Source organism: Symphalangus syndactylus, chromosome 17, assembly GCF_028878055.3.
Source record: "Symphalangus syndactylus isolate Jambi chromosome 17, NHGRI_mSymSyn1-v2.1_pri, whole genome shotgun sequence".
In the NCBI taxonomy this organism is placed as follows: Eukaryota; Metazoa; Chordata; class Mammalia; order Primates; family Hylobatidae; genus Symphalangus; species Symphalangus syndactylus.
Genome location: NC_072439.2, coordinates 34,964,681 through 34,992,134, shown reverse-complemented (window position 1 = coordinate 34,992,134; position 27,454 = coordinate 34,964,681). Strand labels below are relative to the sequence as shown.

The window sequence follows — 27,454 nt, the reverse complement described above, 5'->3', positions numbered from 1 at the left end:
AGATAGGAAATGTGGGAGGAGGAGCAGGCTTAGGGAAAGGGGTAAATAATGAATTCAGTTTTAAACTAGCAGACTTGAGGTACTTGTGGGGTATGCTAGTATCCTAGACTCTCTAACCTCAATTTCTTCCAGTCCCTAGCTCCTTCCCCACATGTGACCCAGCCCCTGCTTTTCTCTACCCAGTCTTCTATAGGGCCTCTCTTCTCCCTCATCTTTCTAAATCCTCCCACCCCTTTTAAGGCTAGATTTACCTGAAAACAAACTTGCAAACAAACACCAAAACACTCCTTATTGGGTTCTGATTCTGAACCCACAGTGAACACCCAGCTTTCAACTTCACAGTTGACAAACCCAGGAGTCCCCCATTCCCCTCTCCTTCCTGTTTAACAGACATCATCCCAACTTCCTTCTTCCTTTCTTCTGCAAGACTGGGAAGTGGGTAGAGAGGGGGAAGTGAGCAGAGATGAAAGTCAGGAGGACCTCACATAGATTCTGGGGTTTTTTTGGGGGGCTTTTTTGTTTGAACTTCCTGCCACTCAGTAGGGATAGAGGGGGTCAGGATTATTGGCTGCTCTTGGGAGTGTATGGTTGAACCAAATTTTGGAGATAACGGAGAGACCATTTTCCTCACATACCATGTGAGAGACAGCTGAACAGTGTTTCCCTGTCCCACAGACCATTTAGGGGCCAGTTGAGAAGGTATTCTAGTATATCTGTAAATGGCACAGTCTCAGTTCTTCAGTCTTGGATACATGAGATCTTAATGAACCTTTAAAAGACTCAAGTCTCATTTTGAACTGTGACACTGAGGTCCAGAGAGGGCAAGGACTGACTTCAAGGTCACTATTTATGTGGGGCCAGAGCCTAGAGCTCAGATGCCCAGTCTCTGCCCCCCGTTTCTTCCTGTGCCTTGAGTCTCGCTGGCGTGGGTTTCCCACCAGACACACAAAAGCCTGGATTCTTTTCTTTGTCTGAGACTGTCCAGACCCATCTGCGTGGAATCTCGAAACACATCACAGGAGCGGCTTAGCCTCGGGCTTAGACTCCTTTTCCGGGTCGTTGGCGCCGCCTTGTGGAGTTGTGGCAAATTCTCAACAGCTGCAGCTGCAGTCCCAGACTTGGACTAGAAATGATCTCCCAGGCCAAGTTTACACGAACTGGACGAGAGTGGGGGTGGGTGGAATGGGGAGCCTCTGCTCACTTTGCACAAGCCTCATATTTTGCCTCCTCCACCCCCGATTTCCGTTTCCCTCCTCCCTCTCGCTCCCTTTCCTCTCTCTGTGCCGGTCCCATACAGATACATTTAAGGATAGAATTGCTCCCAAAACAGCGGGCAAAGACAGAGTCTGAGTCTAGGGGCGGAGGGCAGAACAAATTCAGACTTTATTGTCAGGGAGAGGAAAAAGGGGAGGACCGTGGGTGGGAGGCCGGGGTTGCTACATTGTCAAGCAGAAAGAGTTGATGGGAAGGGGAAGACCAGTGTAGGCCGGACCCCTCCCGGGTCGGCGGCTGAAGGGTTGACGATACGGAAACCACGGAGTCGGGGGCGGAGGAGAGGTGTCACACCCCCGCCCGAGTTGTGCAGTGGAGGTGACTGGTGGGAGGGGACAGCCATGAGGTCTAGGAACTCGGATCGGGGAGGCTACAGACTCGGCGAATCCTGCGAAGGGGAGGGGCGGGGGCGAGGCTTCTATTGCTTTTTGCTCACAGTTTTGCGGAAGGCGAGGCGGGGGTGGGCTTGGACTGGACACCCCTTGCCCCCCTCGGTACCCCTTGGGCGATGGGTGCTGGTGAAAAGAATGGAACCCGGACTAGGGAGGAAGAAGGCGAGGGAAAGGTCTATGGTGGCATCTCCTTGGTCCCACCCAAGTGCCGGAGATGCCCCCAAGTGCTGCCCCCTGCGATGGGCCCAGCTAGACCTGGGGCTGGGGCGTGGTGCGGGGCGGGCACAGTGAGGTTGCAGGCGGTAAAACCAAAGTGCTTATGAGGGACCCAGGATCCCGCCTGCTCCCCTCCCCCTACGGAGGACGGGGGTGTTCACGGAAGCGCTTCAGTTTGGGGTAGGGGGCCGGAGTCCCAGAGTCCGCTTATTGCCAAGAAAATCCATTTCTGTCCCCCCGGACCCCCACCATGGCTTGTGAACCCCGTTTTGTGCTAGGTTTGGGGGGGAAGGGCTGGATGGACATGGCTTTTGGGAGGGGGGGTGTCTCCAAGGGGGCTCGGGGGTGAGACGGCCCCCCCTTTTCTAGGGGAGAGGGAAAGGCAGGGGGCGGGGTTCCCTGAGATCTGGGGTGTTCCCCCCCTTCTGAAGCCCCCCTCCCCCGCTACCCCTCCCCTTTCCTGGAACCCCGTATCTCGGGGTGGGGGGGGGGAAGGAGAGATCATTTAGGGAGTGCCGGGAGGAGGGGCGGGCTGGGAGCCCGGACGCCTGGGTCCCGGCTGGAGGTGGGGAGTTGAATGGGAGGGGTTCAGGGTTGAGGTCAGTACGGGGAGAAGAGGATGGGTCCGTGAGCAGTTCGGATGGGTCCGGGGGCCGGGTGAAGCAGAGGGTGAGTGATCGGCGGTCCCTGGAGAAGAGGTGCGGCTGGAGCCGGGCGCAGGGACAGCGGCGAGCCTGCTGCCGCTGCCATCACTGCAGCCACCGCCAGGGGGCTGGGGAGCAGGCCGCCCGCCAGGGACTTGGGCAGCTCCTTGGAGAAAGTCAGCGTGCCCTGAAGCGGGCGAAAGGCGGAGGAAGAGAAGTCACCCGGCGGTCCTGCAAACCCCACCTCTCCCTGAGCAAAGCCCGCGTCCCTCTCTCCCCCCCGCCCGCGCCCTCCCATTGCCGAATTCTCCAGCATCCAGGCCTCACCGCCAGCTCCCCGGCGCCCCTAGACTTCTTGTGACGGCTCAGTAGTGGGTTGGGCTTCCCGGCCACGCCGTCTCGGTGCCGCCGGCTGGAGATGTGCTGCGGGGGCCAGTGGATAGGGGGCTGTGAGCTCCCGGAAAGGGGCAACAGTGAGGGGTTATAATCAAGCTCCAAGCACCAGCCCCCTCCCATCTGGCCCCCTGGGGAAAACCCTGAAGAAGGGCCTTTACTCAAGCTCCTTGCTCTCCTTCCCCACTTAGCCCGTGGAGAGTCCCAGAATTCCTGGGAAGGGCCTTAGACCCACCTGTTTCAGCTGGACCTCCGAGTTGACCTTGACATTGCAGATCTCACAGTGGAAAGTTCGGTCCTGGGCAGGAGCCTCTGGTTCCCCCGGGGTGGGAGGCCCCAGCCGAGGGTAAGCTTTGATGGGCCCCAGCCCACTTCGGGCCTCCAGAATTGTCTTGTGCTTAGTACCTGGAGCCCAGAGAGGGCAGGAGGTAAGGGGTGGAAGAAAAATTATCCAGGCCTACTGGGCCTCAAAATGCACATTCCCAGTTACAATATGAGGGGGAAGAGGGTGGGCACAGTGTGGGTTCTTTCTAAGCTCCTTGGGACCCTCCCAAACAGGTGGATCAGGAGAGAGTCATAGGTAAAGGAGTAAAGTGGAGGGAGGAGCTGAGGAAGTAAAGGGCTAAGGCACAGGGGAGATGGCTGGAGAAGGAGACAGGCAGATAGGCTGATAGGTCTTAGATGGTCTAGGGATGGTGGAAGCCAGGGGCATTAGGATGTAGAGGCAGGGGTGGCCTGAGGACAGGAGAGTCTGGGTGGGGGCAGGGGAGTCCATACCTTTGTTATGTGCCTCAAGCTGGGACAGGGAGTTCACAGCCACCTTGCACAGAGCACAGTAGAGCAGCCGCTTGGCTTTCTCCTCCTCTTCCTTGCTCCCCCCAGGCAAGGAAGCTGGGGCTGGAGTCCCCCCTTCACCCTTGGTTACACCCTGACCAGTCTCCGGAATGCTGGGAGGGGATGGGGAGCCAGGCTGTTTCTCTGGGGATCCTGGGGCTGGCCCCAGTCCATTCTCCATGGAAACTGTTGTTGGGGGAGAAACATGGGGATCACCCTAGATGGCTCTTGGAGAAGACTCTTCATGTGGAAGAGACCCCCCCATTTCCTGGAGGGCAAGGAACCAGGAGTCCCCACCCTGTTACAACATGCATGCTCTCATGCCCTGGTCCAGAGCCAGATGTGGTCCAGCTGCCGCAGGCTGGGTGTGAAACTCCAATGCTTGGCTCATTCTCCATTAGCTGGGAACGGCCAAGGGGTCCAGCCTCACCAGCCTACCTTCAGGGTGAAGCTGGCAGCCAGCCCAGCCAGGGGGAGAGGCATGCAACAAGGATATACCCCTCAGTGGCCTGCCAGCCAGTCTGGGCTTCCTGCCAGGACAGCCCCTTCCCGGAGTCTTGCCCAGCCCCCAGGAAGTACACGAAAGAGCCCTAGGAAGGGGCAGAGGCAGGGTGAGGAAAGGTCTGGAGAGATAAACACAGGCATGGCAAAAGGGAAATAGAAACATCAGAACCAGAGAGGGAAGAAACAGGGATGCAGGCTGCTCTATAATTCATGGCTTGATGAAAGATGCACAGGCCCTAGGCCTCAGTGCTGGGTTCTGGCCTCTGTACAGGGGAAACTCTAGCGCTCCCATTCTTGCTGCAGCAGCTGATCCAGTTTCCGGGTCATGGCGAGGCTGGCAGTGGGGGTGGGGAGCTTGTGGGAGGGGAACTCCTCACCCCTCCAGGTACCCATTTGCTTGTTCATCCTATGTCCTTCCCCTTATTTCTCTTACTTTTTTCTGACATTCTTCACCTCCATCCCAATCCAGACAGCACATCCACATCTCAGTCTGGACAGGACTTCATGGTTTATAAAGCAGGGCAGGTATAGTTATCCTGCCTATATATCCTCAGAGATACTGTAGGAATTAAATGAGGTAATATGTGTAAAGTGCTATTCAAGAAATGTTAGCTATCATCACCATCATCATCATTCTCTTCCTCTCCATCTTACAGAGATGTTAACAAACTAAGATGCTCAGGCTAAGAAGCAGCCAAAGTACAATTAGAACTCAGCTTCCCATGGCCGGGGATGGTGGCTCATGCCTGTGATCCTAGCACTTTGGGAGGCTGAGGTGGGCGGATCACTTGAGGTCAGGAGTTTGAGACCAGCCTGGGCAACATGGTGAAACCCTTTCTATACTAAAAATACAAAAATTACCCGGGTGTGGTGGCAGGTGCCTGTAATCCCAGCTACTCAGGAGGCTGAGGCAGGAGAATCGCTTGAACCTGGGAGGTGGAGGTTGCAGTGAGCTGAGAGTGAGCTGAGATTGTGCCATTGCACTCTAGCCTGGGCGACAGAGTGAGACTCCGTCTCAAAAAACAAACAAACAAAAAACAGAACTCAGTGGCCCCACCTGCCCGCCTGCCCACTCACTCTGTCTGTGCATCCCTGAGGGGGTTCTGTGTGTGTGTGTTTGTGTGTGTGTGGGTGTGTATTGAGAATGGGGGCCTGGTTTCCAAGCTGGTAGTACAGATGTTTGTTTCTCATTCTTCTTAGGGTGGGGCAGGAAGGACAGGCAAGGATAAGGATGGAGATGTTAGGTCTCTCTGGAATTGGCCATGATTGACATCTGATGTGGTAATCCCAGGATGGGGGTGGCTCATCATATCTTCCTGTCTCAATGTTCCTGCTTTCCAGTTTCTTGGCTGGAAGTATGGCTGAGGATGGTCACCAGCCATGAGGGAAAAGGAATCTTGTAAACTTGGAAAAGACCTCAAAGATCTTAGTCTCACTCCTCTATTTCCCAGAAAAAAAAAAAAAAAAAAAAAAAAAAACCTCTGACTAGGGAGGTCAAAAGGTCTACTACCCAAGATCATCCAGGGAGTTTCCTGGGTTTCTTGCACTCTCTGTCTTCCCTGAGGGGAGCCCCAGTAGGGCAGGAGCTCAGATATTCTGATTCCCTTCCCTGCCCCTCTCCCTAAGATGAAAAGACCTCTCTCTGGATTTGGTGGTTCCCTTTTTCTTGGGGATGTTTGCCAGGTGGCCTCACCCTAGCCCCTCTCTGAGTCACTGGGCTGTGGGGAGGGCAGACAGTGGGGACTCTGTTGAGAGGAGCTGGGGGGGGGGGGGTAAGGGTGACAGGATGGAAATTGTACATCACTGTGCTTGGCTCCAGGACTCACCTTGGGTGGGGGTCGGGGTATAGGGCCTGAGGAAGAGAGAGATGGAAGCAGAGGAGAGTTCCGGGAAAGGGGGAGAGAATAGAGAAGACAGAGATTAGCTGAAGAATATGGGGGGATTCAGACACACCTGGACGGGGTGCTACACCATCCCCATTTGTTGGGGTGCTGCCTGGGGGGGCTGGGTCTCCAGGTTCTCGGACGCCAGGCTCCCTGCCTCTTGTCTTGGCGGCCTCAATGCCTTTGACTCGTCGGGCGTGGCGATTACCCTTGTAGTGCGCCTCAGCCTGGCTCTTTAGGGATGGAGGAAGAAAATGGAATCTGAGATCACCTTTCATCTGACCGATCTCCCTACAGAGCTCCCTCAAGTCCTGGGGTGATCTCAGCAGGCTGCAGTGAATTTTTCTGTACACCAGTGAGATGTAAAGCCCCATGCCAATAAGTCCTGGTTATTCCTGGGGCTCAGACTAGCTTCTCAAGCTTGAGTCCCTGGGAACCTAGGTCCCCACCTAGTTCAGACTCCACCCTACCACCACACCCAGGGCCTGGCTGCTGACTCGGACCCCCCATCTAGTCCTGGTAGAGACAGGGGGACAACAAACCTATGGAAGAGTTCTAAATTGGGAGAGGCCTAGCAATCCAGTCAGTCAGCATCCTCTTAGACCCCAAGGCTATGTGCCCAAGTCCTCTGCCCCTAGGATCCAGCATTTGCTGCTTTCACCCTGAGGCTGGAAGTCCCAGGATTCCTGATGCCTGGGCTCTGTCCTGACTACTTCTCCTTGGGTCTCATTTTCCCTGAAGTCTCTGTGGACACCCTGGAGGACCCTGGCCCCAAGCCCAGCTCTGGGGACAGACACAGCAGTGGAGACAGCTGTCAAAACAGAACCATTTGATGGGGGAGGGTAGGGTAGGGCAAAAAGTGGGAAGGGCTATCTGCTATTGGCTCCCTGCCCCTCTAGTCTTCCACCATCCACCAGTGAGTGGAGCCAGGGTTGATAGACAGGATGCCTGGGGTCCAGCTAAAGGAGAGGCCTAACGCTGGGTTAGTCCTGTCTTCCCTTCCCCACCCTGCTCCACTCCCATGTATACCCCCGCTAAGAATGTACAATCCTGGAGGCACAGGGTCACCCAGACAAGGGCAGAAATAAAAGGTGTGGATAGGCAGGAAAAGAAGATTGACAGCCCAGGGGTAAGGTAGCGGTGTGCAGAGCCCAGCAGTATGGAGTGTGTGTGTGTGTGTGTGTGTGTGTGTGTGTGTGTGTCTGTGTACTGGGTAGAGAAACAGAACATGCTTTTATTTTCCCCTACTCAGCAGAATGAGGCTCTGCTGTTTTTCTCCAAAAGCTCTCAGGGCCTGCACCCCACAAAGTCCCCTCTAGACCCACACACACTCCACAGAGTCCCAGTGGAGCCTCAGAGGGAGGAAATCTGGGAGGCTGGACATCTGGGTTTTGGGTTTGGGGTAGCTTCTCCCCAGGGGAAAGCCCCATGGGATAAGAGTAGGGGCCAGGCCTTGTGTGTGATTTGGAGGGAGGAGAGTGGAAATGGGGTGGAGAGAGAAGGAAGCCAGAAAGTTAGAGGGAAGTGGGTGGGCCAGGGAGGAGTATAGCAGAGGCCAAAGAGGACAGAGGTTCTGTGGGGGAGCCAATGACCTAACTGTCCCGTGCCCAAGAACCAGTGGGCCAGAGGCCACACTCCTGCTCAGACACTGATGGCCACCTATGTTCCAAGAAGCTCTGAACCAGGGATGCCCAAGTCTTAAGGGAGGGAGGGGTCAACTTTAGAGGACTGATCTACTTCATGTCAAAATACACAGCAACTTCTTGTGCCCCTCCAGTGCCTTCCACAAGACCCTGCCCCTCCTGTGGTATCCCCATTCCCTGCTCTTTGCCTAGTATCCCCTTAATCCCTGCCCCTCACCCAGAGTAAGTGTTCTCTCCCAGCCTCTGCCCTCCCTCAAGGTCCCCTGCCCCACCCATTGGGTAGATGAGCAGCTTGGCTTCTTACCTGAGAATTGAAGCGGATTTGACAGACATTACAGGAAATGACGGGCCGCTTGGTCTTGAGCAAGGGTCCCCCAAAAGTGTGGGAGAGCACAGCCTTCTGCACAGGGTCCATCTGTGGAGGCAGGCTGGGGTGAGCCGGGAACCCTAGCGCAACTCATGTCCAGCATTCCCCCAACACAGATATCTGTGTTGAACCAAGGTTCCCAGACCCCTTCTATCCCTTAATATGCCTGAGGGCTCTGAGCCTCAGTCTTCTGATTCTCTCTTAGCCCAATCTTCAAAGCACTGAAAGGGACCTGATTGATAACTGGCCCAATGCTCCCATTTTACAGAACATAGAAGTGGTTTGCCCAACATCACACCATGAGTTAATAGCAGATCTAGTATCTGAACCTGGACTCCTGCCTTGGTCCATCATACCATGAACATCCAACTCTGTCACCTTGACTTATCTCCTACAGTGAAGCCAATCCACCAGAGGCCTCTGACATGAAGTCCCAAAGCACCCTAGATCCTAGGGCCTTCAGCTGAAGCCTCTGAACCCTTTGGGCCTCCACTCTGGGGTAAGACTATCACCAAGCCCAGCCTCTAGTCCCAGGAGACAGATGTTCCCAGCCTCCCAACTCTGGACCCCTGGTCGCCCTAACACACACACTCTCTGGACCTCTTAAAGGCAGCAACTTCTAGAGGGAGTAAAAGAACTCAGGAGAGAGTAGGAGCTCTAGTGAATCATGGGGACTAAGTGGGGGGACCTAAGCAGCTGGGCTGGCCCGAGGCAGCCCAGGGATCTTCTGAACCTTCTCTCCCTGATCATCAGTTTCTAGGGCAGAGCTGTGGGGCTGGGCGGGATTAGGAACCATCCCTGTCCCCACCCTGGGTCAGCAGATGTCTTTGCAGTCTCCTGCCAAGAGTTCACATGAGCAAGGGAGAGGACGGGAGTTTCTCTGAGGCTTTCTGCTATCAGGGGATGAAAACCAGGGGCTCAGAGGCGTGAAAACTGCCTCTCTCAACAGTTCTCCTCCCTTTTGGCCTCTAGGCAGCCAGGGAGAGGAAAGCCTGGAATGCAGCTGAGACTGAAGATTGGGGGATGGCTGGGCTCTCTCTTAAGAATGAGACTGAATTAGGACTGAAACCTTATCTTCTAGGTGGAGGGATCAAGTGAAAAATAGTTGCTGGGGACTTGGGGTCCTTATCTCCTCAGCCGAGCCCGTCTCTGTGACAGGTCTTTAGGGTTTCCAGTGAGACACTGGTGAGAGAACAAGAAGTGGGGGAAAGTGGTAAGAGTCTGGAAAGCCCTGTCCTCTGGACTCTCCTTTGCCTCTCACCAGTAGTTTCATTGGCTGGATGGGGTTAATGTCAGGAAATGGGCTTTAGTATCCCTGTGAAATAGACAGTGGCCTCATCCACTCTGCTCCATTTGGGCAGTGCTGAAGGCAGGGACCAGGACTGGGTTCAGACAACTGGTCTGACTGATGAGTGTCAATCTCTTGGCCTACTCTTGGTTGGAAAGAAGCCTCTCTAAGGGCTCACTTTTTTTTACCTCAGCTTCCCAGAAGCCCCAGTCACATCCAAGGAAAAGCCAAACAGGAGAATGGGTGTGTCTGTGTGTGTCAGGCAGGCTGTGATCAATCTGTGCATGGGTGGAGTGTGAATAAGTGCCATGTACTGTGCGTACATCATTTATATATCAACATTTCTGTGTCGGGGGCTTTGGTGACACCATGAATGGTCAGGTGGTGAAATCTTCAGCTGTGTGTTTATCTGTGTAAATGTATCATGTGTTTGGCAGAAAGAAAGACAGACCAAGTTGGAGACAGGCTTTAATCAGCAAGGGGAGACAGACTGCTGCTCTCAGTTCCCAGTCTCCAGGCCTTAATCCTTCCTATTTAGAGACCCCCAAGTCTGTTCCAGAGTTCTCCTCAGCCCTGGGCTTCCTCACATGCTGGGTGGGGAATGGGAATTCAAACAGAAACTCAAGTTGGGCCAGGAAACCCAAGTTGGATGAAAACAGTACGGAGAGAGGAGTGGGATGGAAGGGGAGAGCAGAGTCTCCTAGTTCTGTCTATGCTGTGCCCCGTCACCCCAGCCTGCTCTCCAGAGGGGCTGAGGACACAGTACCCCGAGGATGACTTGTGGACTGGCCATCCCAACATCCATACCATGAGAATGGCTCCTGCCCTACCTGGGTCCTTCCTCCAGGGTGAGAACCTTAGCTCTTGCACAACCCCCTCCCCTGGTTTAAGTCCATAAACATCAACTAGGAATGGGAGTGGGGAGTGGGGAAGAGGGCAGCAGTGGAGTCAGGCGGGTGCTTCCCACCCTCCTCCAGGAACTAAGGAGACACCAGGATGAAGGTGAGGACTCCTGGGCCCAATCCCTGTGCAGGTGGAATGTGAGCCACTGAAGTGCTGCTCCAGGCCAAGGTCAGGAGGCCCCGGTGACCTAGATGAGGGCTCCCTGGGGAGGGGTGAAGGCCAGCACCTCCCAGAGCCCATCTCACTCCAGAGCCTCTTCCCTGGGATGCTGGCTTGGACATGGCCTCGAAAGGTCCATAAAACAGTTCCCTCCCACCTGCCCTCCAACAGTAGACATGAAGGGGAACCGCTCCCTGAAGCTGGGGCAAAATGAATCAGGAAGGGCAAGGAGAGGGAAGGCGGAAACCAGATCAGGAACACGAGGGGTGCTATGATTATATTTCCTTCCACTGCCCTTTATCTGATGGAACTGCTGCTCCTTGTGTGAGCATCCCACTTCCCCACCCACCAAAATTAAGACGAAAAGGGAAAGGTGGTGGAATCTCAGGAATGGGAAGACCTGAGGCAGGACTGAGATAGGAAAGAGAGGGAGCTAGGGGGTATCTAGACAGCAGGTGCAAGCTGGTGGGGGAGGGATGCTGGGAAGGGGCTGGGGCTGGAGAGGAGGGATCTGATCAGTGTGGTCATTGGTGGGCAGGTGTAGGACCTGACAGGAAGTCTGAAGATTTGGGGGACTCCAAGAATGTGGGAACCAGGGGTCAGGGTATCCAGTGTGGTGGCAGTAGTCTGGGGGCATGAGCTGGGATCCGAGATTGGTTAGGGCCGCGCCGGTGTGGGGGATGGGCTGGACAACCCGAGGGCTAGGCAGAGGGAGAGGTAGCCAGCCCCGCAGGGGCGGGCGGGGACGGGGTGGGGGTGCGCTGCGGCAGCCGCGGGAGTCAGGGAGAGAGGAGGGGCCGGGTGGCTTACCCTGCGAGACCCCGGGGGCCGCGGCTCCATGGCCCGGGGTGGCGGACCCGGGCTGGGGGGCCGAGCCTGGCCGGGCCAGGCAGGCCAGGGACGCGGCGCTCGTTGCCCAGGCGGCTCGGGGCTGTGCGGCCCGGCCGGCGGGGAGAAGGGGAGGCGGCGCTGGCCCGGGCCAGAGCCCGCCCCGGAGGCGGGGCCGAGGACGGGGGCGGGGACAGGGACAGGGAGCTCTGAGGAATGAAAGGGGGCTAGGGCGAAAAGAGGGGGATGTCCATTATCCAGACACTCCTAGGAAAGAGCTGGTTCTGAAGAGAAGGAGCCACTTGGCCCCGCGGCAGGGGCATTGACCAGATGACCTCGTTGCCTCCACTGGGGCTCCTTCTTGGGTCCAGGGTCCCCACCAACTCAGACATTTCTCCTTTCTTTCACCCCTTTTGCCCCACCTTCCCTAGATCCCCTGCTGATAGTCTGTCTTCAGAGTCCCCAGACGACCCTTCCCCAGCTTCCTCTGCAAATGGCGGCCCCTACGCTGCTACCTTTTTACAAGTCACTTCCTTCCCTAGGGATGGGAAACTGAGCCCGGGTACCCAGGTGTCAGGCACTGCTCTCTCAGAGACTCCTCCAAATTGTGGAGCTGAGGGCACCCAGGGCAAAAGCGACCTCACGCTGGGGATGTCGTTCCTAACTTCTTCCCACCTCCTACCCGCGCCCGCCACCTGCCGGAGAACCAGGCTCCCTGAAAGCCCACGCTTCGTGCACCTGCTGCCCTCTGGCGGTTCACTGGGGGCAGCACTGGGGGACCAGAGGCTGTAGGGCCCAGCAGCCCACTCCCCCAGACACCTCGTTCTGTCTAGACAGGTCCTGGGATTCCCAGTCTTTCATCTCTAGGTCTCATCTTCTCCCATTCCACCTAAGGCAGAGACATTAGTGAAGCAGGGGACTGGATCTACAGAGAGGGTGGCTTTGGGAAACAGTGAGGGACGTCCAAGGGCAGAGGGAAGCAGTGGAGTGAGTGGGAGGAGAATGAGGGGAGACAGTACTTCCAGAAGAGGTCTAAGGAGTAGGAACTGCCCAAGTAGGAGAGAGCGCTGGAGGCGCCAGTCCACTGGGAAAGAGAGACTCTGTCATGAATAATAATATCACCACCACCACCTAATGTTGATTGAGCCCTTGCAATGTGCCAGCTTCTGTACTGAGCTCTTTGCATGGATTATCTAATTTAATCTTCACAACCACTATTTGAAGTAAGTACTATTATTATCTTCATTTTATAGATGAGGGAACTGAGCTTTAGAGAGGTTAAATAATTTGCCCAAGGTCATAAGCTAGTAAGTGGCTGAACTGGGATTTGAATTTAAACCTGGGCAGTCTGACTCCAAAGCCACGTACTTAAGTGCTGCACAGTACTTCCAAAGGCCTGTCTGCAGCTTTTCTGCAGTCCTCATTCCCCTGCAGAATTTGACAGTATTGATGCAGCCCGCCACACTCTCTCCCTTGGCTTTTCCAACTCTACAGGAACGTATTTCCCTCCCCACCCCCTCCAGTGGCTTTTCCATTCCCTTTGCTGATGCCTCTTCCTGTTCCCACTGCCTAGTTCTGCATGTTCCCGAAGGCTAAGGCCTTGACTATCCTATGTTTCTCTCTCTACTCCTCTCTTAAACAAAAACAATAGCAATAGCATAATAATCACAGTGCCAACACTGATTGAGCACTTAGTTTGTGCTAGGCATTATGATTATGTAATATGATCTCACAACCTTGTGAGTTGGTGTTAATACTATCCCATTCTCAGCCTGGGCAACATGGCGAAACTCTGTCTCTACTAAAAATACCAAAATTGGCTGGGTGCGGTGGCTCATGCCTGTAATCCCAGCACTTTGGGAGGCCAAGGTGGGCGGATCACAAGGTCAAGAGATCAAGACCATCCCGGCCAACATGGTGAAGCTCTGTCTCTACTAAAAATACAAAAATTAGCTGGGCATGGTGGTGTGCACCTGTAGCCACAACTACTCAGGAGGCTGAGGCAGGAGAATTACTTGAACCCAGGAGGCTGAGGTTGCAGTGAGTGGGCCACTGCACTCCAGCCTGGGGGACAGAGTAAGACTCTGTCTCAAAAAAAAGAAAAAAAGAAAAAAAAAAACTATCCCATTCTACAGTTGGTAAAACTGAGGTTCAGAATAGTTAAATAACTTGCCTAAGATTACACAGCCAGTACTTTGGAACATCAATTTAAATCCTGCCAATCAGATGCAGGATGCAGTGCAACACCCTGCTGAACTCTTCAAGCTTATCCATGCTCATCGCTTTAAATACCTCTGCTAGAGGCAGTGGAGCCATGAACTCTGCAGGAGCCGAAACCCTGGATTATCCAATCAACTAAGTAGCTTTGTGACCTTGGACAATTCACTTAACCTCTCTGCGTCTGTGTTTCCTCATCTATACAATGGGGACAATGAGGGGGTTGCTAAGATCTGAGGTCACGTGTAAGTCAGGTGTTTAGATGGGGGAAGTTTTCTCCCCATCTTATGACCTAGTCACATCCAATCTTGCACTTTCTCAAATGCTCCTTTCTAGCTCTTGTTCATGCTACTTACTTCAGTCTGGAATGTTCTCTAAGACTACTTTAAAAATCTTGCCAATAATTCTTCAAAACCCAAATTATATGTCACCTGCTCCAGGTTAAATCCCTTTTTCCTCTGCTCTCTGTTTTTCTGCCTAACTCTGGTTGGTCCCTTAGGCCCCACCACATCCAGGAAGGTCTTTCTTGACACTTGGGCTTCCATGCAAACGAAATGCCTCTGACACAGCTCTTTTCACACTGTATAGGGTAACTGTTAACTTGTTATCCTTCCTACTAAACTATGAGCTCCCCAAGTGTGGTAACTGAGTCCCGTGTCCCCGACACCAGGCACAGTACCCAGCACATAGTAGGTGCTCAAAAAACATTTTTTTGTTGTTAAATTAATTTTTTTTTTTTTTTTTTGAGATGGAGTTTCGCTCTGTCACCCAGGCTGGAGTCCAGTGGTGCAATCTCGGCTCACTGCAACCTCTGCCTCCCAGGTTCACACCATTCTCCTGCCTCAGTCTCCAGAGTAGCTGGGACTATAGGCGCCCGCCACCACACCCGGCCAATTTTTTGTTGTTGTTTTTTTTTTAGTGGAGATGGGGTTTCACCGTGTTAGCCAGGATGGTCTCAATCTACTGACCTTGTGATCCACCCGCTTTGGCCTCCCAAAGAGCTGGGATTACAGGCATGAGCCACTGTGCCCGGCCCAGTCTGAAAACTTAAAAGTGCAATGCAAATGTGTGTCTGGGTTCTTCGGGAGGAGTCTGCGGGGAGCAGCTGTGGTATAACGATAAGTCTGCTTGGAGTCAGATGCAATGGGTTCAAATCATACCTTAGGCACATACTGTGTCAACTTATATAAATTACGAAACCCTTCTGAGCCTTAGTTTTTGCTTTTTCATTTGTTAAATGGAATAATAATGTCTACCTTGTTGGGTTGTTGTGAAGGTGAAATGAGATTGCAGATAGAAACATCTGCTACAGTGCCTGGCGTGTAGTCGACGCTCAATACATGTTTATGGCTAAATATGGTTTGATGTGGATTATTTAAGTTGAACAAGGCTGACTTTCCCCAAATCTTTAGCTCTAGCCCACCTTCCAGGCTTTAAATTCTGACTATCTGTAGGACATTTTGGGGTCGATGTCCTACTGGTATGCCAAATCACTGTATCCTTTTTTTTTTTTAATATTTATTATTATTTTTTAAAACAAAACAAATAGGCCGGGCATGGTGGCTCAAGCCTGTAATCCCAGCACTTTGGGAGGCTGAGGCAGGCAGATCACGAGGTCAGGAGTTCGAGACCAGCCTGGCCAAGATGGTGAAACCACGTCTCTACTAAAAATACAAAAATTAACTGGGCATGGTGGTACGTGCCTGTAATCCCAGCTACCGGGGAGGGTGAGGCAGGAGAATGGCTTGAACCCAGGAGGCGGAGGTTGTAGTGAGTCAAGATCATAATGCCACTGTACTCCAGCCTGAGAGACAGAGCAAGACTCCATCTCCAAAACAAAACAAAACAAAACAAAAAACAAATAAAGCTTTAGCTTTAGCACCACATGCTAAAGCATCACCCTCACTGGAGACCAGCTTCCTCTTCCAACCCTCTGCCTCTGTCAGTGGTGACTTCCGTCCAGTCACAAAGGCCTGAATGCTGGAGTCATCCTTGACTCATGCCTTCTCTTCTCCCCCACCCCCAAACACCAGTTGGTCACCATGACCTGTCAATATTTCCTTGAAATTACCTCCCCCATTCTCCCTTTCTCTCCACTCATACTGCCACTGCCACCAGCCCAGTCTGGCTTTTGAGGCTTCCCTTGGGCCTGCATTGCTAGGACAGTCTCCTAACTGGTCACCTTCCTCCTGCCTCTGTTCCCTTTCATCCAGTTGCCCCACTCACCTTCCTCAAACACTGCTCTTACCAAGTCACTCTCCTGCTCAAGAATAGACAGTGGCGGCCGGGCGTGGTGGCTCATGCCTGTAATCCCAGCACTTTGGGAGGCTGAGGCAGGTGGATCACCTGAGGTCAGGAGTTTGAGACCAGCCTGGCCAACATGGAGAAACCCCATCTCTACTAAAAACCCCATCTGTACTAAAAATACAAAAATTAGCCTGGTGTTGTGGCACACACCTGTAATCCCAGCTACTTGAGAGGCCGAGGCAGGAGAATCGGTGAACTGGGGAGGTGGAGGCTGCAGTGAGCCAAGATCGCGCCACTGCACACCAGATTGGGCAACAGAGTGAGACTCTGTCTCATGAAAACAAACAAACAAACACACGAACAGACAGCACTTCCCTATTTCATATTGTATTAAATCTAGACCACCTTGCCAGTCCTCCAAGCCCTATCCCATTGATGCTACCCACCGAGCCGTGGACCCCAGAAAGGTGAAACTTACAAACAGGCATGCTTATTTTCCTGCTCATTCTCTCTTTCTGGATTCAGCACTTACACCCCTCCTACCTCCCTACTGTTACTACCACCAATTTAAGTCTCATTACTTCTCTAGATGGTAGGGCGATTCACTGTAGGACTAAATGATATAATTCATATAAAACACTTAGCACAGTGTCTGGTCCGTAGCAAGACCTCAGCAAATATTAGCTATTATTATTGTTGTTAACACTATACCAGATGGCCCACAATACTCAAAATTAACTAGAATGAAGGAAGATGGGGTCATAAGAGGAGATAAGGAATTAGAAACAGGAAAAGAGGGCAGAGGTGGGTCTGAGAGAGAAAGGTCGAGTCACAAGAGGATGGAGAAGGCAGGCGGGCTGCTACTTACGGTGCTGTAGTTGCTGAAGAGGCCAAGGGTAGGGGCCGGCTCGAGTGGGAAGGGCAGGATCTGCTTGAGGTCCAGTGGGGGCTGCATGATGGGGGGCTGCCGTAGCAGAGGCAGGGGCCCTGCCCGGCTCAGGCTGCCTGAAGGGCAGAGAAAACATTCTGTGGGGCAGGAAGATTAAAGCTTGGGAACCCCACACAAGCCTGCCAGTCCCACTCCCTAGCCAGGGCCCCCACACTCAGAAGTGTCACCCTCAGTGCACATAGTGTACACACTTCCCCTGCTGGCTCCAGAGCAATGGAGCACAGTGCCCTGTGGGCCTGGGGGAGGGTGTAGACCGGTCCTTCCCTTCTGGGTGGTTTTCACTTCCCCCTTTTCCAGCCTCCGTCCCCCAAACTCTTTAGGCACATTACAGACCCAGTAAGAGCTCATACCTTTTCTGCAGGCTGCCTGCCAAACCAGCAGGACTCCCAGCTTCAAGCCCCTGGCCACCCTCTTCTTCTGGTTTTGCTTTCCCCCAGGGGATCCTAAAGCTTGGTATCGCCCCCGGAAGAAGAGAGTCAAGTGGGTGATTCATCCCACTGACCAGAGGGGGATATTGAGACTTAGATTTGGAGGGGGCTGCTGAATCTCTCAGATGCCCTAGAATTAGATTTTGCTCTAATTATAATTCTTAATTAACTATTGACATCTGTGGGGGTAGGTAGCGGGTTGGGTGGCTTTTGCTCTGGGAGGTGAACTACCTAGGTCATTCTCAGAGCCCCTTCTCCCCACCTTCCTCAGTCTTCCCCCATGCCCATTTGTCTCACCAGGAATGCTCAGCTACAGGTCCAGTTCTGCAGGAGGAACCTCAACCTGGCCTCTGGGCGGGGAATGCCTGGGTCTGACCCCAAGGGGAAATGAAAGTCCAGGCCAGCCATTCAACTACCCTTCTCTGAAACCTTCTCCTCCTCCTCTCAGAGTCACGGGAGGAACTCTACCAGACTCCAAAGGGGCAGCCCAAAGGTCCTCAGAGCCCTTCTGGGCTTCCACTGGCCCAGCTCCCTTCTGCGACCCTGCTGTGCACCAGTTGGGGAGTTCTGGCAGCCCTTCACTGCTCCAGTAACCCCCTGACAGCAACAGGGGTTCCCAGGAACAAAGGCAAACCGAGGAGGCTGTATGCTTGGCCCGTCCTCCCTTGACCTTACTAGGGCAGAAGGTCCCCAGGATCCCTTCCTGTTCCCTCCAGAGACCACCCCCTTTCATACCTTTAGTTTCTGGTGCCTGCTGCCCCCAGGCAGTGGCCTGGCCCTGGCCCCCCAGGGGCCTGGGCCTGACAGCGTCCCCTTCCCTTGGTTCTGCCCTCTGCCCCCTCCCTTGCCAGCCCCCTCCCCCTCAGCCCAGTCAGTAGAATCAGCCAATCAGAATCCTGGAAAAGTGGGGCAGAGGGGAGGGCAGGGGAGCAGGGATTAGGGGAATCTGAGGCGGCAGGGAGGGGGTGGGGAGGGCTCAGGCACAGCTGGGGGCTGGGAGCTGGTCCAGAAAGGTCTGGAGGGGTCTGTCTCTTTCACCCCATGCCAGGATGGGTGGTCAGGGTGACTGAGACAGAGCAGGGGGCCAAGGCTACTGGGAGTTTGGGCTTCAGAATTCTCAGGGCTAAAGGAGAGGGTAAGATCCTTGGCTGTGACCCTTAAGTAGCTGGGGGTCTGTATGCTTTGTGTCTGTTCCCTCCTCTGTCACCTTCAAGGTTGGGATGGGGTGGAGAGAGGACACACACACACACACACACACACACACACACGAGATGGACAGATGAAAGTGAGTGAGAGGATGGGAGAGTGGTAGCAGCAGGAATAGGTGACTGAGGAATCTGACAGTGACACTGAGAGAGAAAAGGATAGAGAACAATGGAGAGATGTCAGAGAGCGAAATCAGACTACAAACAGAGAGACACTGCCGAAAAGCTGGACACAGAACTAGAGACTAGAGCAGACAGACCGAAAGACAGAGAACAGAGACAGAGAGAAAGATAAAAGAGAAGTGAGAGGGACAGACAGACGGATGGGGCAGCTTGACCATCTCCCCTTCCTGGTCTGTCCCCTCATGGCATCTCCCCTCTGTGCCCCACCCTCCCTTACTGCCTGTTACCCAAGGCCAGGGCAGCCTTAATGAGCCCCAGGCGGCATCAGGAATGGTGAGAGAAACCTGAGTGCTCCCAGAGTCCCCTGCACCCAGCATCCACCCCCAGCAGCTGGTTTTGGGCTGGCACTTGCCCTGCCCCAGAGCACCAGAGGCTGAAGCTTGGCTTGACCCTTTCCCTGGTCCTAGATTTCTCTAGGCTCCCACTCCTCAAAGCCATCTTCAGAGGAGACAGCAGAGTTCCAGAAAAAGCCACAGAAAAAAATTTGAGGCTACTATGTTCCAGGTAATGAATTCCAAGTATTATCACATTTAACCTCTGCAGTAGCTCAATGAAGTAGCCATGATTCAATGAAGTAGCTGATAATATTTTTCTACTTGGCTTATGAGGAAATGGAGACTCAGAGAAGTTAACAAACTTGGCTGATGTCACACGGCCTGTAAATATCAGAGCTGAGATATAGATCAAGATCTGTTGTACTCTATAGCAAATTCTTTCTCTGCTACCTTACTCCCAAAGGGCTTGAATTTAACTGAAGCAGAGATCTGAGCACAGGCTTCCATCTTGTTCAAGGAGAGGAAGGGGAGAGCAGGTTCCATGCACTTCCTCAGGTTGGAGTCTTCATTTTTCCTCCAGAGGAGGGATAGAGGAAAACAGGTAGCAGCCACTCGGTTATCTATGGCTAGCAACTCATCTTTTCCACAGACATGAGCCCTGGGTGAGCGGGGGAGGGGAGGGGAGTGGGAGAGAGGGGTCAAATGAGGGTACAGTGAGGGAAGGAAGCAGGGCGGGCAACTGGAGACAAACTATCTCCTTCCCGGATTCCTGGGTCCACTCCATTCTGAGGTGGCGAGAGAGGCAGATGGCAGCTTTTGGGCCCAGTGGGCAGAAACAGGACTCTTGGTTTCAGGTAGCCCAGGCCTCAGGCCCCTCCCTCTCTTTTTCTGAGGCTAACAATAGTTGCCGCTTTTTGAGGCTTTCTTTACTTACTATAGGCCAGGCACTTTACATACACAATCTCCCAGTAGGTGGTCCCAGCACTCACTAGCTGGGTGAGCAGCTAGGTTCTCTGACTCTCAGTCTCATTTCTCATCTGTCAAAGGAAAACAACACTACTTGCCTCACCAAGTTTTTGAGAGGATTGAACAAATCCATGTAAAATGCTGGCATGTCACAGTGAGAACTCAATAAATATTTGCTGAATAAATGAATCTCATCTTATAGATGATGGCAATTGGCTCAGAAGGGGAGTTATTTGGCCAAGGTCACACAGTTAGTGAGTGATGTGAACCTGTCTGTCTGGTTCCAGAGACAGGGCTTTCAAGCACTACGCTTTTCTGGGTAGATCTGGAAAGGGAGGAGGGGAAAAGGCAGGAATATAGGAATGGCTGGGGAGGCAGGAACTGAGTAGGAAATGTAGGGCTGTTGACTTCTGGCTAGGTAAAATCTCCAGGCAGGTTTGGCAGAAGAGGTGGAGAGCAAATTGAAGTGTGTGTAAGTGTGTGTGTGTGTGTGTGTGTGGCACCCATGTCAGGCAAGGCAGGGAGGAGCTGAGGCCTGGCTGGGGCAGGCCACTCTTGAGGGAAGCTCATTAGAGTAATTACCTCCAGCAGATAGAGCCCCACCCAGCTTCCTCGGGAATTGCTAAATGCTTTATTAAAGAAAGCTCCCAACATGATTTAGAGGGGGTGAATTCCAGACTCTTGGATGGATGTCCATCTGTCCATTTTCACATCCTACTTAGCCCTGGGCACTTTGATCCTGCTCAAGTTGCCCTGTCAGCACTAACCCTCAACCAGGCCACATCTGGCTTCCTCTATTGGTCTTTTCCTTTCCCTCTTCCCCAGAAATTCGGGCCTGGTCTGGAGCCCCAGCCCTTTGGCTATTTTAGGTGGGGCCCCATGCCTCAAGCCCTGTGGTTAAAGAATGCTTAGGGAGTGGCTGCCTCTGAGTAGGAATAGGAGCCAGGAAAGGTGTTAGTATAGGGCTGTGGGTTAGTGTTGGTTGGAAGACTGGGCCAGAATGGGATTAAGATCAGAGAGAGAGATTGGGGTTAAGGTTGCAAGTGGTTAGGGCCCAAGGTGATAAAAAGCACAGGGCCAGTGCTGGGTTCAAATGGGAATTAGACTTGGGCCAAAGGAGAAATTGAGATCTCTTCTCTAATTAATCTCTTTTACCCTTCAGGCCTTGTCTCCCTCCCCAGAAGTTCCTAAAATTGAGGGCGGGGGTGGGAGGAAAGCTTTGAACCCCTGGGTCTTTTTTACCAAGTTCCGTGTATATGTCCCCTTCTGCCTCAATTCCCCCATCTTGGCAGGAGGCAGGCTGAGGACTGGAAAGGCTTTGAAGTCCAAGATGAAAGAGACAAGGGGGATGATTATGAACAACTACTCAAAACACCATGCCTAATAACCCCAGGGTGGATGTGGGCGGGGACTGGGCCTAGAGGGAGGAGTTGACTGGGAAGGGGAGAGCAGGGAGGCCCCTGGGAAATCTTTCCCAACTTGATTGGAAAGGGCCTCCTTCAACGTGCCACTACCCTTACTGCACCAGGGACTCAGTTGGAAAGGATGTTATAGAAAGGCTTAGAACAGGGAACCTGAGCCCAGAACTGCCGTCTTAAACCTGGGGCCCAGACTCTAGATCTTGAGCAGGCTGGCTGGGTGTCACATGCTAGGCAGGGAGGTTTTAGGGTCCCTCCAGGGCTACCATGCACACGGATTCAGAGGACCTAAGTGTTCAGAACTGAAACCTTTGTAGGGTCCCTGGGGGTCCCTGGGGGTGGGGCCTGAGCACTGGCTGGCAGCTTCCTCCCTCTCTCCTTCCTTCCTCATAGAGGGCTAATGTATGTGGGCTTTGCCAGACTTCCCACCCTCCGTGGGCTTGGCATAAGGAAGGAATTAATTACAGTGTCCTCCAGGGGTATGTGAGGGTACCACTCGTGGCTGTGGTCCAGTTTCAGAAAATGTGGACCCAGGAATTATTCCTGTGGCTGGGGTCTTGGTCAGGCTCCAGCAAGCAGGTCCATGATGTCCTTTTCAGGGCCTGCTGACCAGGGAAAGCACGGCTTATGCCAGCCTATTCTGGGCAAGCACGATGCTGCCTCTCGGGCTGTGCCCAGGGTGGAGCCAGGGTGCAGCCAGGGTGCAGGGATCACACAGGTTGGAGGAATGTGGATCCTGTGCTCTGGGGGACTGAGTGCAATGTGCGCTGGTGGGGGTCACTCTAGCGTCAGGGTGGTATTCATAGAAGGGTGGGTAATACCTTCCCCTGCTGGAGAGGCTCTTGAGAAGGAGGCAGGCAACCAGCCATTCATGCCTTCGTTCAGTCATCCATTCAATAGATAGGTGGAGTGCCAGGTGGAGGGGGTGAGACATACAGCAGAGAGAGACCGAGGGCACACAGGAGGAGGAGAGAAAAAGAGATGGAGGAAGGGCAGAAGGACAATAGGTAGTCAACAGGGATAGGCAGTGAAATGAAAGAAGGTAAGAAAGGAAGACAAATAGCAGAGGGACTCAGGAGAGGGATGAGTGCAGGAGCCAGTCAAGCCCTCCAGGTACCAGCATGGAGCCAGGTGTCCTCAGTTGGGAGCAGGGAGACCACAGGTGTCTGGGCCTGGTTGCGGGGCTCCCACCATAAACAGATCCCAGAAACTGGCCTAGCCAGGGTGGAGGGCAGAGGTCAGAGCAGGCCTGTGGACTATTGTAGAGGCAGGGTGGAGGGCAGGGGCATGCAGCCGGCGCTGATGCAGAGTCCAGAGCACAGCTAGGCCCTTTCCTCCCCACCCCTGGGGCTCCCTTCCTGATGTAGGTCATGAGGATGGGGTGGCTGTGGCTGACGGGCTGTCAGAGCCCAGCGGGAGTTCCCATCCCCCATCCTTACCCTCTCCATTGCCCCTCCCTCTCCTGGTGCCCCCGGCCCAAGGCAGGGGTGGAGGGAGAAGAAGGAAGTCAGGAAAGAGGGACTCAGGCAGCTAGAGCAGGGAGAGAGAGGGGCAGGTCTCGGCGTGTTGGGGCAGGATGGCTGTGGAGACAGGCTCTGAGCCGCAGGAGCCCTGGATGGACAGTTTCCCACCCCCTATTTTCCCCACCCGCTCTTCTCCCAAGCCCCTCTTCTCCCCAGCCCCTCTGCTCCCCAGCCCTCTTATCTCCGGCCCTCAGGTTCCCACCTCCCACCACACTCACCTCGAAGCTACACCCACCATCTTCTCCTTTCACCCCCCACTTCCTCCTTTCCCTCTTATCCTGGGCCCAGAAGGATGTCGGAGTGTCTAAGCTAAAGGTTGGGGAAGACGCTGGGGCGGGAGACGGGTCAGAACCTTTCCCCCAACTCCACCAGGCCAGGACCAGCCCCCTCCCCCAGCCTCTCGTAGACTAGAATATAATATTCATGAGCCTCATGAATACGCAATGTTCTAATTATGGGGCGGGGGTCTCACTCCGCTCTGCCTCCCGCTTTACCACTCCTTAGATTACCCGGAGCAGCGGCAGCCTGGGGAAGAGGGGAAGAGGGGACCCCAGATATGGAGCCAGATGAAGGGGGAGGGGGAACCGGTCGCTGACGGGCGGCCGCAGTCACCGCGGTGCCGGGAGATGGTGGGGGGGGCGGTGGGTGACCCACAGAGAGGAACCCAGGAGCCGGGAGCCTGGAGTCGCAGAGACCACTCACCGAGGATCATGCTGGGGACCCAGGCGCCCGGGGTTCCGCGTCGCTCTGTCCCGGGGGCCGTTCTGGCCGGGCTGGGGGTACGGGGGGAGGAGCCGGGGAGGAGCAGAGGCCGGCCGAGGCGGAGCGGGGGCGGGGCCCTCAGCAGGTGAAGACGGGAGGAGGGGACCCGGGCACTCAGGGCTCCGCGAGGGGGCGTCCTGGCCCCTCCCGCTTCCTCCCGCTCTTCTTCTTGCTGCCTGCTGGCCTCTCGGGTTTACGGTGTCACTGCGGCCAGGGCTGGGGGAACAGGACGTCTAGAAGACGGTGTGAGGTGATGGAAGAAGCTGGAAACTAGGATGCCTGGGTTCCCGGGAAGGGCTGAGTCTGAGGGCGGGAAGTCTGGTTCTGGGCTGATACGGGGTGGGCAGGGGAGTAGGGGGGAGGGGGGCGGGGGTGCCTAGGTACTCTGGGAGGCGATGGGCCTTGGGTTGGGTAGGATATCTAGGTTCCCTTCAGAGTGATGGACTGAGTGCAGCAGAAATTGTTTGGGTCCTTGTTCGTTGTTCTGGCTTTGGAGCAGGATGCCTGGGGGCTGGGCCTCTGAGGTGAAATGGGATGTTGAAGATGGATCCCAGGTTGAGTTCTGGCTGGGGTCTGAATGCCTGGGTCCTTAGGGAAGGTCTCAGCGAAGAGACTGCAATCAATGGACCTGAGGAGTTGGAAATAGAAGCTTGTAACCGAGATCATTAGGGCAACTGGAAGATGACAGAAAATTCAGAACTGAGGCACCTTGTAGAGATGACCTGGATTGGGGTGGGGTGGCGTAGGGGAGCATCTATCCAGGGCCTAAATCTGCGGCATTCCCCACTAAGGCAAGCTTCGATTGAGGAGGACTGGTGGGGGGGCATTTCGTGAGGTGGAGGGGAAGATGGAGGGTAGGGCAAAATGTATGAGCTGGGGAGAATGTCAGGAGGGAGAGGAAGTACAGGCCACCCGGAGGTATTCTTTTCTTTTTTTTCTTTTTTCTTTTTTTTTGAGACCCAAGTCTCGCTCTGTCTCCCAGGCTGGAGTGCAGTGGCACGATCTCAGCTCACTGCAACCTCTGCCTCCCGGGTTCAAGCATTCTCCTGCCTCAGCCTCCTGAGTAGCTGGGATTACAGGTGCCCGCCACCACGCCTGGCTAATTTTTGTAGTTTTAGTAGAGACAGGGTTTCACTATGTTGGCCAGGCTGGTCTCGAACTCCTGACCTCAGGTCATCCGCCTGCCTCGGCCTCTGTAAGTGCTGGGTTTACTGGCGTGAGCCACCGCACCCAGCCCACTCAGAGGTATTCTTAAGGGACCCCAGTACAAGGTTGGAGTCTGGGAGACTGCAGATGTCTGGGGTAGATGGAGCCTGGACCTGTCTGTACTTGTCTCAAGAGGGAGAGTGGCAAGCAGATTTCCCAGAATGCCACACGGCCAGCTTCAGGCCAACCCCAATCAGAGGAAAGGTGGGTGGGAACTGGAACGTTTGAGGTTTAGGGAGGTAGAAGCTGAGGGGAAGAAGTCGGCGAAAGGGTGGTGGGACTGAAGTTTTGGAACGGTTTAGGAAGGGGAAAGAGACTGACATTCCTGGGTTCTGGAGGGAAATTGGGACTGGATGGTCAATTAAGGTGCAGGAAGTTTGAGTTTCTGTTTCTGGGTCCCAGCAATCTCTTGCCCTCACCCCAGTAATCTGGTTTGAAGAAAAGACCTGTTTCTGTACCTGCCAAGACACTCCAGCTCAAGGGCAAGAGAATGCTGGGAGTGCCAATGCCTTAGTCTCGTTCTGATTCAGTGGGGCAGAGATCTCAGGGGATTGGCCTTGCTGCCCAAGTCTGGCCTTGGGAGAGGATATGGGGTTTCTGGGTCCATCAGAGGAGGTCCTCCTGCTCTGGGTCTGACCTACCACCGTGCTGGTCAACTCCAGTATGAAAAACCCTTGCTTCTCCTTAGACCCTGCCCCTCCTTTCCTCTTCCCATTCTTTCTCCTTCTGCGTGGACTCAGAGACTAAACAAGAGCCATCATCAGGCATGGTCGATTGGTTTTAGAGACCCCTTTGCCCTCAGCTGTTGTCCACACTGCCATACTGCCCCAGGGACTCTGGGTTAGAAAGATCTCAGAAGAGGGGTTGCTTAAGCTTACCAAGGGGAAGCAGCTGGCTAGAGGACGGGGTGACCTTGCAGGCAGCTGGGGTGGGGGAAGGTGTGTGGGGTGAATTCATTATTGATGAGCCCTGCACCCTGGGCTACTAATGAGCCCAGGCTGGCTGCTCTAATTGATGTCAAGAAACTTGAGACCCCCAGATCAGCTTCCCGCCTGCCAGCTGCCTCTCCTGAGCCACCTCCCCCTCCCTGCACCCCCAGCTGCTCTGTTCACTTCCTAAGGCCTCCTTTCCTTCTCCTTTTCATCTCCACCAACACAGACAAGGATAGGGCTCAGGCCTTCTAGCCCCCCTACACTTAAGTTTGTCTGGATTATTCAAGTCTCAAGGTGGGAGCCACACTCCCTTCGGAGGGTTGGGAGATTTGGGAGAAGAAACTTAGACCAGGAGTCTGAGAATTAGAGCTCAGGGAAAGAGAGGCTCATGCTAGATTACATGTGTGGCATTTCTGAGCTCAAGGAATTTCTTCCTTATATTGTGCACACACGGGTAAGAACTTGTCACTCTCTCAAAAGTACAGGCCCTACACAGTGACACACCCGTGACACCAGCCCAATTTTCACAGCCCACTTCCCTTCCTTATTTCCTCCTCACAACAGTGGAAGACATTTTAGGTCTGGCCCTTGGAGTTTGGCTGCTTCTACCCCCACCTCTCTCCCAAGAAGGGGACTCCTCTTAATGTATCAAGCATGAGATTTCCTCCCTCTAGAATTTCTGGTGCCTTGTTATGCCATGGCTGCCATTCTTAGAAATGCTAGGAGGTTCTTTGTCTCATCCTGTCTCTTCTACCCCATCAGCCCCTTTTCATTTATGGGTTCTGTGAAGACATTCCTGACTCAGAGCATTCTAAGAAGTCACAGACTGGAGTGTGGTCCAGGGTTGGTCTCCCAGGAGGGATATTTTTAGGTGATGCAGGCCCTGCTAGGCAGGAGCCTGAGTTAATGAGAATAGTCCTGGTGATGGGGGAAGAGGGCGAGGTGGACCTCATACTCTACCTTCCCAAATTTCCCATAAATTTGTGGCTATGCTGCCCTCTGGCGGCTGAATTTTAGTCTATCCTGACAGGGACATCTTTGTCTCCAACAACCCCAATTGCTCTCCCTCTTGCTGCACGTTAGGACAGGCCTTGAGGAGAAAAAAGGACCCTGAGGGTCCCTCACTTTGTGTGATTTATCTTCAAAGATCTGAACCCTGTGGCATGTTGGTTAAGAATTCGGGCTTTCCCAGCCATATAAGGCTGAGTTTCACTCTGTTCTGCCACTCACTGTGTGACTTTGCACAAGTTATGTAAACTCTCTAGGCCTCAGTTTCTCTTTGTGTAAATGGGATAAATAGTACCAACCTCACAGAATCCTGTGAGAAATTAAATGTGATAATGTATGCAAACTAACACCCCCTACCGGCACACAGTAGCAATGAAAACAAAGCAGTACAAAAACCTAACTGGGCTTTCTTCTAATTTAGTTCTGTGGCTTTTTCCTCTCAACTCATTTCATTATTCTGATTTAGGGAAGCCTGGTAAATTTTCTTTTTTTTTTTTTTTTTGAAACGGAGTCTCGCTCTGTCGCCCAGGCTGGAGTGCAGTGGCGCAATCTTGGCTCACTGCAAGCTCCGCCTCCCGGGTTCACGCCATTCTCCTGCCTCAGCCTCTCCAAGTAGCTGGGACTACAGGCGCCCGCCACCACGCCCGGCTAATTTTTTTGTACTTTTAGTAGAGACGGGGTTTCACCGTGGTCTCGATCTCCTGACCTCGTGATCCGCCCGCCTCGGCCTCCCAAAGTGCTGGGATTACAAGCGTGAGCCACCGCGCCCGGCCAGCCTGGTAAATTTTCTGAACCATCCTCCCCCACCT

The 27,454-nt window shown here is 53.9% G+C and overlaps 1 protein-coding gene and 1 long non-coding RNA gene across 11 annotated transcripts in view; one reads left to right on the top strand and one right to left on the bottom strand.

Annotated features, from left to right (window-relative positions):
- Positions 1–1,358: 1,358 nt before the first annotated feature.
- ZNF385A (zinc finger protein 385A) lies at positions 1,359–23,556 on the bottom strand. 10 transcript variants are annotated; one of them, XM_063621448.1, is made up of 8 exons: positions 23,440–23,556; positions 16,659–16,795; positions 8,086–8,196; positions 6,209–6,371; positions 3,695–3,937; positions 3,153–3,322; positions 2,852–2,971; positions 1,359–2,711 (listed from the first exon to the last, which is right to left on the bottom strand). In XM_063621448.1, exons 1-8 carry the CDS (start codon positions 23,447–23,449, stop codon positions 2,481–2,483), a joined length of 1,185 nt encoding a protein of 394 aa, XP_063477518.1. In that variant the 5' UTR covers positions 23,450–23,556; the 3' UTR covers positions 1,359–2,480. The 10 variants fall into 10 exon arrangements, with proteins under 10 accessions (XP_063477518.1, XP_055107077.1, XP_063477520.1 ...); XM_055251102.2 differs by having other exon boundaries at positions 2,852–2,947; XM_063621450.1 differs by having other exon boundaries at positions 16,659–16,791; positions 23,440–23,536.
- A 95-nt stretch (positions 23,557–23,651) lies between these two features.
- Positions 23,652–27,454, top strand: part of LOC129465398 (uncharacterized) — a 46,043-nt gene continuing 42,240 nt past the window's right edge. Inside the window, exon 1 of the long non-coding RNA XR_008651952.2 lies at positions 23,652–23,749. This is a non-coding gene — a long non-coding RNA (uncharacterized lncRNA). The remainder of the gene's footprint in view (positions 23,750–27,454) is intronic.